Genomic DNA, 8,664 nt, shown 5'->3' on the forward strand with positions numbered 1-8,664 from the left:
TGGAATCTAGAGTGTTCACAAGGCAAAATGTTGACGACATACAACGCACAAAAGGCAATCACAAAAGCTCACCATGAGCATGTTGCACTCAGGTGAGCTCAAAAGTTATGGCACAATTTTAAAGTTTTCAGACGGACGGACAAAAGCAATATATTTAACATTTAACCTTGAAGAATTACCTTGACCTTCACTTTTCACCACTCAATATGTGCAGCTTCACAAGATGCACATGCATGCCAACTGGAGCTTTGTCTGTTACCCCCCACATACCGCATTGATTGATTGATTATTTTGTATGCTGTCTTCACAAAACAAGATAATACAATTTATGGCGATTTTTTAAGAATCATTATGCCATTATCATTTATAGCCATTTTGACCTTTGAACTCTTGAATTCTTTCACATGACAAGCCTTCCAATGACTTTGAACAAAATTGATGTACAGTCATTTTAAAATCTTACAATGAATGACATATTTATGGCCCAGACAAGATAATTTATTGCCATTTTTGACCTTTGAACTAAAACTACGAACTTGACCTTGGAGATATCGACATAATTCTTTCGCGCGACACACCGTCAAATGATGGTGAACAAAAGAGCCAACGATTTTAAAATCGCACAATAAACAACATAGTTATTGCCCAGACAAGCTCAATTATGGCCATTTTTTACCTTTAAACTCAAATTGTGCCCTTGTTCTTGGAAATATCGACGTAATTCTTTCGCCCGACACACTGTTCAATGATGGTGAACAAATGTGCCAAATGATTTTAAAATCTCACAATAAAAAACAAAGCTATGGCCCGGACAAGCATTTGACCTTTGAACTCCCAAGTGTGACCTTGACCTTTGAGATATTGACGTAATTTTTTTTAACGCGACACACCGTTCCATGATGGTGAACAAATGTACCGAGTCATTTAAAAATGTAACAATAAATGACATAGCTATGGTCCGTACAAACTTACAGTTTAAAACATACTAAGTGACCCCATGACCTAGTTTTTGACCTGGCATGACCCATATTCAAACTGACCTAGACATTATCTACATACAACTACTGACCAAGTTTGGTGAAGATCGGATGAAATATCGGGACAGACCGACAAACGTGACTCCTATATAGCCCCCATTACCAATTGTAATAGGGGTATAAATATCAAGTTGCTATGTTCAATATTGAAAAAGTTATGGCCATATAAGTTTTCGGCCAGATGGACAGACTGACTGACTGACGGACAGTTCAACTGCTATATGCCACCCTACCAGGGGCATAAACATATTCCACAGTTCAACAATTCTTTTTCCATTTTTGTTTTTTCATAATAATGTTATGGACCCTTGCCCTTATCTGGGCCACTGTTCTTCCGGTAAGTATTTTTAGGGACCCCATTATTTTTGAGCCAGATGGCATTATTTTTTCTCTTAATTCATCTCTAAAAAAGTTCATGAAACATATGTTCTCTTCGCTGGCCCACTTTCGTTTCATTCCTTTTCTTGTCCCTGTCCCTAAAACAAGAATAGATATAAAAAATAAAATAGCAATGAGTATCATGTCAGTGTTTTTTTCAGTTTTGGGGGAAAGGGGTCGGGTCCCCTGAGAGGGGGATAATTCACGCATAAAAGGGGAAATTTCAATTCTAAGCAAGTAACATACAAAATCAAGTTGTAACACCATAATTCACCATACACAGAGCGAAAAACATTATTCCAACTTTTTTTGTCATCAACATGTTATGTTTATGTTCAAAGATCAACATTTTTTGGCTTTTCTGTGAATTATTTAAACGAGGTATTGATTAAAATTGAACTACACTTCCAAGAGGGGAAATTTTCAAATATTTTTTGGAAAAATATACACTCTAAGCAGCAAACTCATTTGGTCAGTGACTGTAAGCCGTTTATTTTGTTGACTTTTCTACTGAATTGATCCTTGCACACAAAGTATCAACATAACAAGTCAGTGTTCTGCCGTGGATGCGCCCTTGTGTTATTGTCGCAAAAAACAAATATTTGTCCCCACCCGTTTTCTGTATATGGGTCCGCGGGCGCACATGAATTAGAAATAAAAACTAATCGATTCAATTTGTAAGTCGGTAAAGTAATCGAGTGAATGTGTAACCAGAACAAACTATTTCATTGTACATAACTCATTTCGCAGCCAATGGTTAATTTATTTAATATTAACACTCTATTTCATTGGTAAGTTGAGATTATAACAACCAATCAGATATCAAGGAAATTTCCGAAACTATCAAAATGGCTTAAAGTGACAGGCCAGAGAAAAAAAAATCCATTTATTTTTTTTCCTCCGGCAAGTAAAATTAGAAAATGGGAAGACTCTGTTGGGTTGTTAACCCAACAGAGTCTTCCCAAGTCCCTACATTGTTTAGCAATTACGAAAAAGTCTGCCCTTAAACGTACATTACAAGAAAATTGGCTTCAAAAATGTCCTTGGTCACTGTTTGACAACAACAAAATGACATGCAGATTGTGCATAAAGCAAAAAAGAAAACGCCTTTACTATCGGTATTTCTAATTATCGAACAAGTACTTTGACATGCCATGCGGAGTCCAATGACCATAAATCTGTTCAAAGTTTTGTAAATATGTTGACAACTGTTTGACAGTGTTAAAAAGTTGTTTGAATGTTCCAGTTTTAATAACAATGTTACAACCTGACTGTTAGAAGTTTAAGCAAGTTTAATCAAGTTAAAGGTTATTAGTTTCCACACATTTAATTCTGCTACAAAAATATTTCTGTGTCCCCATATTTTTTCTTTTTGTCCCCACTTTTGTAATCCTAAAGGGTCCCCAACAGTAAAATTTCACGGCAGAACACCGCAAGTGATACAATGATTGAATATTGTAGAGCAAGGTTTTCCTGATAAAAATGCACAAAACCTGAACATGTTAGGAGGTAAAATGAACTGAAACTGTTTTAACACCAGTTTAAAACAATTTTTCACACATATAAGAACTGACAGTTCGCAGAACTATCATTTCTTGGAAGAACAAGTACTTAACATTAACTTCCATAGCAAACTGCCTACTTTGTACTTTACAAGGACTTTTACAAGCACATTGTTGTAACCCTGTAGATCACAGAGGAGGTCGTCTAGAGCATCACACTTGACTTGGACTACTCATTTACTTTAATACAGTCATGACATAAGACTCTGTCACATAATGATAGAAAATGCAGAGAAACCCGTCTTCAAATTTAGTTCATACCTTGAGGATTTGGCTGCCTCATTTCATCATGGGTCAGACTGGCTGGCCCTTCACTGGCAGCAGTTGACATGGACTCTGAAAGAACCAAAGTGAAACCTGTAGATTGCATATGATAAGCACAGTCAACACTGGCATGTTGTATCACGAGAGGCTCTGACTCCTGTACAGATTCTAGACTGTGGGTGTCTTCAACAGTTGCCTCAATGACTGTAAACATATAATGTCAACAGTGGGGTCTTGTATGTCTATTATTCATTGGTGGGTCTTGCTGAAATCTATAGAAAACATGCATGCCCCCCATATGGCCTGTCCGTTGTAGTGGCAGCCATTGTGTGAATACGTTTTTTGTCACTGTGACCTTGACCTTTGACCTAGTGACCTGAAATCAATAGGGGTCATCTGCAAGTCACGATCAATGTACATATGAAGTGTCATGATCCTAGGCAAAAGCGTTCTTGAGTTATAATCCGAAAATCATTTTACTATTTCGGGTCACCGTGACCTTGACCTTGTGACCTCAAAATCAATAGGGGTCATCTGCGAGTCATGATCAAACTACCTATGAAGTTTCATGATCCTAGGCGTATGCGTTCTTGAGTTATAATCCAGAAACCATTGTACAATTTCGGGTCACCTTGACCTTTGACCTCAAAATCAAAAGGGGTCATCTGCAAGTCATGATCAATGTACCTATGAAGTTTCATGATCCTAGGCCCAAGCGTTCTTGAGTTATCGTCTGACGACCACCTGGTGGACAGACGGACCGATTGACATGAGCAAAGCAATATCCCCCCTCTTCTTCGAAGGGGGGCATAAATATATATTGGCTTGGACAACAGAAAATTGTACTAGAATATATAGTCTACAGTTGGGTCATGTCTTTATCATCAATAGGTGGGCCTTTATTATATGATAATAGAAATACCATGGGTCAGACTGGCTGGCTCTTCACTTGGCTCCCTCCTATCATGGGTCAGACTGGCTGGCTCTTCACTTGGCTCCCTCCTATCATGGGTCAGACTGCCTGGCTCTTCACTGTCAGCAGTTGACATGGACTCTGAAAGAACCAAAGTGAAACCTGTAGATTGCATATGATCAGCACAGTTAACACTGGCCTGTTGTATCATGAGAGGCTCTGACTCCTGTATAGATTCTAGACTGTGGGTGTCTTTAACAGTTGCCTCAATGCCTGTAAACATATAATGTCAACAGTGGGGTCTTGTATGTCTATTATCCATTGGTGGGTCTTGCTGAAATCTATAGAAAACATGCATGCCCCCCATATGGGCTGTCCGTTGTAGTGGAAGCCATTGTGTGAATACGTTTTTTGTCACTGTGACCTTGACCTTTGACCTAGTGACCTGAAAATCAATAGGGGTTATCTGCGAGTCACGATCAATGTACTAATGAAGTGTCATGATCCTAGGCAAAAGCGTTCTTGAGTTATCATCCGAAAACCATTTAACTATTTCGGGTCACCGTGACCTTGACCTCAAAATCAATAGGGGTCATCTGCGAGTAATGATCAATCTACCCATGAAGTTTCATGATCCTAGCCGTATGCGTTCTTGAGTTATCATCCGGAAACCATTTTACTATTTCTGGTCACCGTGACCTTGACCTTTGACCTAGTGACCTCAAAATCTGTAGGGGTCATCTGCGAGTCATGATCAATCTACCCATGAAGTTTCATGATCCTAGGCGTATGCGTTCTTGAGTTATCATCCAGAAACCATTTTACTATTTCGGGTCACTGTGACCTTGACCTTTGACCTAGTGACCTCAAAATCAATAGGGGTCATCTGCAAGTCATGATCAATGTACCTATGAAGTTTCATGATCCTAGCCCCAAGCGTTCTTGAGTTATCATCCGGAAACCACCTGGTGGACGGACCGACCGACAGACCGACATGTGCAAAGCAAAATACCCCCTCTTCTTCGAAGGGTGGCATAAATATATATTTGCTTGGACAATGGAAAATTGTACTAGAATATATAGTCTACACTTGGGTCTTGTCTTTATCATCAATAGGTGAGCCTTTATTATATGATAACAGAAATAACAAAGGAAATGTTTTGTTTTCCAAAAGCACTTCTAAAAGTGTTTTTTTATGCTTTTCGGTTTAAGGTATGAGATGTACACAAAATAACAACACACATATCCCCCACTAAAATATGTTATAAGACCTGCTTACAATTTAAATCAGAAAATCTTCATACTTGCAAGTTAAGTTATTTATCCTTTAAATCATTAAAATAACTCAGAAACAGAAATGTCTAATTGAGCATATAAACTATTTCATAAGGTGTCCAAATCTTAAGGTATTCCTATACTTCTTTTTTTTTTTTAATGGGCTACCATAACAATGACTCTGTTATGGACCACTTTCATAATACAAATGAACAGTGGCCAATGATCTATTATGGGTATAAATAACTATTTTACCTTCTTGATGGCCATCTTCGTCTTCAATTGGAAGAGGTAAATCTGTAAAAAATGATTTTTTATTTTAGAAATAACTAGTTATAGAAAAAAATAACCAGAAGTCACTCTTGATATGACAGTAAATATTTTCAATACTTCAAGGTTGTTAAAAAGTATTTTGTTGCATTAGCATTTCTTTGAGAGGATAAACAATTTTCAAGGCACATAAAATAGGTTTGCCTATTTTTACCACGTAAATTTTAGACTTATTGAATTAACGTGGCCAAAACAAGGGCCCCGCCTTTCAAACAATGTTTTACATCGTTTGTCTGTTCTCAAGCGCTCTGTTTTGTTCTGAAGAATGATCATTCAGTCGAATTTACTGACAGCCATAGGAGAGAAAGTATCAAAAATTCTCCATCCCAATTCAGTAAAATGAATTATATTAATAAAATTCTTATAATCAAACCTTCTACTACTATGTCCTTCATCTGCCTTCCCTTCCACTCATTGACTTTACCATTTTCAACAGCATACAACATCAGGGCAACCTATAAAATTTCAAGAAGACCATAATATTCCAGTGTCAACAATACTTCCATCATAACAACGACAATATATTGCAATACGGTTTTTGGCGTATTGTTGCAGCACTATGAGATACGCATGTAATCCAAATATCAAGTTGCTGTTTTCAATATTTCAAAAGTTATGATCAAACGTTTAAGTTTTGGTAAAAGTTTTGGACACACACACACCGTGACACGCACACACATACAAAGAAAGACAAGCCAAAAACAATATACCCCCGTTCATTCGATCCAGGGGGCATAAAAGGCCATTAATGCAAAGCATACTAGTCAAAGTCAACATCAGATATGGTCTTACTATGGCTGCCTGTTAAATTATTCTTTCTTTTAGCCCTCTTAGTTACAATATAGCATTTAGTTTTTCAAATATATGTGTATGGAAAATTTAAAGATTTTTATTAATGAAATATATACCTTTGAGAGTTCCATGGTACTGGAAGACAACTGATAATATTCCTTGTGTGTCTTCACATCATGTCCCAGATGCTTTGCAAGCAATTTTAGTTCACCATGAGTCATGTCAAGAATCTACAAAGCATGTTAATTCTTGATTATATTCACAAATATGCAGTCATCATTCCAGTTTGCTGCCAATTTAACAAATTTTTTTTGCATCTTCTACAGAAAAGATGTACACAAGAAAGCTTTTATCTGTATAGTTGTAGTCATTATGGTGCTCCAAATTCTTGTAATCACACCATGCATTTACAGAGTCAAAAATTTTGTAATGTTTAATTCTGAAAAAGCCAACACGTGGTTTGGTATTTACATGATCCGCCATTTTGCAAATAGCTACTTCCTGTATATATGCCAAAATTTATGTTAAATATAACAATTGGGTCTAACAATTTAAAATCAATTATTGGGTTCTCACAGATAACCATTTTCTGTCATACAAAAGCTGCCAAAATCAAAGGTCTCCATAAAAGTTTTTATTATAATTTATTCACAAATTCAACATAATTACTTATTCCTGTATAAAAGCCGAAGTATACATGTATGTATGTATGCCATTAAACTGGAAGAGAATGTAGTATAATTGCTGAAAGTCTAAATAAATATTGTGCCATAATAAAGAAACCTTCAGGTCACAATATCTCATCTGTACAGGGATATGAAACAAAGACCATAATTCTTAAATGGCTTAAACAATCCAATATTTGCACAACTAGACTTTAGAAGTAATTGTGAACGATTGTACCAGTTTGTAAAATAAAAAATAAGTACTGAATTATAAATAGAAAGTTCAATATTGAACCTTGAATGTTTCAAGAAATGATTTTTTATTTGACAAGGATAACACATTTGCATACATTTAATATGGCCATATTCGAACCAAAGCAAATACATACATATAAAACAACATAACAATTTCTTGATTTAACAGCAAAGTTTAATATAAAATAACAAATCTATGTATCAAAGACTAAAGTAAACAAAAGGACTGCAATGGTCGCTCAAGGTATATTGACAGCAAGTAAGAAATGCTGAACCAATGATTGGCAAATCACCATGACAAAGTAACCTTGGAACTTTTGAAGAATGTCAAATATTTAGCTGCTGGGCTGTGTTGTATTTAAGGCGTAGGTTTCATAAGAAGGTATAACCATTTAACTCTATGCTTTACTTGTGACCAAAGAGGCAGGCAAACTTTGACTCCAGGGGCATAATTTGAACAATCTTGGTAGTGGACAACTCAGTAATTACAAACCAAATACCATTCTCTGGACCTTGTGGTTTCAGACACGATTATACATTTTATTACTATATACCTCAGGCTCCTATGAACCAGTGAGGATTTTTAAGTGGTTTTCACTATCAGTCTGTCTACCCATTTTTACCTGTTTCTAACTGTCCTAGTTAAGGTTTAAAACTATAATTTGTTCAGTTCAAAGTGCTTCAAATATGCTGCATAACCTAAGGTTTTAGGGTATAATTACCTGTGACACTGTAGCAATGTATTTTCTCAATAAGGTTGTTGTTATCCTTTCAGGCCTCTGCAGTCCCGGGCATTCTCGAACCAATTCATGCATAGCTCGACTGCCAGATAATGGAGTAAGAGCATTTAATCTGGAGAAAAGATAGGGATTGTCTCTTGGAACTGATACCAATGAACTACTTCTTGTCTCCACCAGGACATTTATAGCTGATTTACATCTGGAGTTAATAATATACATGCTGTCACATTCTTCTTTGATTTTCCACGCACTTCAAGCATGTCCATTCTGAAAATATTTCATAAATAAAAAAACATTAGGCACAAAGTGACTTCCCAAACAGATACAAAAAAGTGACTTTTAACATGTTTTTCTATATTTAACCTTGTGACCTAGTTTTTGAGCTCATATGACCCAGCTTCAATCTCTGGCAAAATTTCATTGTGACAAATGTTCTGACCAAGTTTCATGAAG

The 8,664-nt window shown here is 36.3% G+C and overlaps 1 protein-coding gene across 1 annotated transcript; it reads right to left on the reverse strand.

Moving 5' to 3' along the window:
- Positions 1–265: 265 nt before the first annotated feature.
- Positions 266–8,417, reverse strand: LOC127853531 (uncharacterized). The gene is made up of 7 exons (XM_052388085.1): positions 8,194–8,417; positions 6,668–6,781; positions 6,133–6,214; positions 5,685–5,726; positions 4,164–4,295; positions 3,239–3,313; positions 266–1,513 (listed from the first exon to the last, which is right to left on the reverse strand). Exons 1-7 carry the CDS (start codon positions 8,284–8,286, stop codon positions 1,296–1,298), a joined length of 756 nt encoding a protein of 251 aa, XP_052244045.1. The 5' UTR covers positions 8,287–8,417; the 3' UTR covers positions 266–1,295.
- Between the last annotated feature and the right edge of the window lie 247 nt (positions 8,418–8,664).

The sequence above is a fragment of the Dreissena polymorpha genome, chromosome 12 (assembly GCF_020536995.1).
Source record: "Dreissena polymorpha isolate Duluth1 chromosome 12, UMN_Dpol_1.0, whole genome shotgun sequence".
NCBI classification, from domain to species: Eukaryota; Metazoa; Mollusca; class Bivalvia; order Myida; family Dreissenidae; genus Dreissena; species Dreissena polymorpha.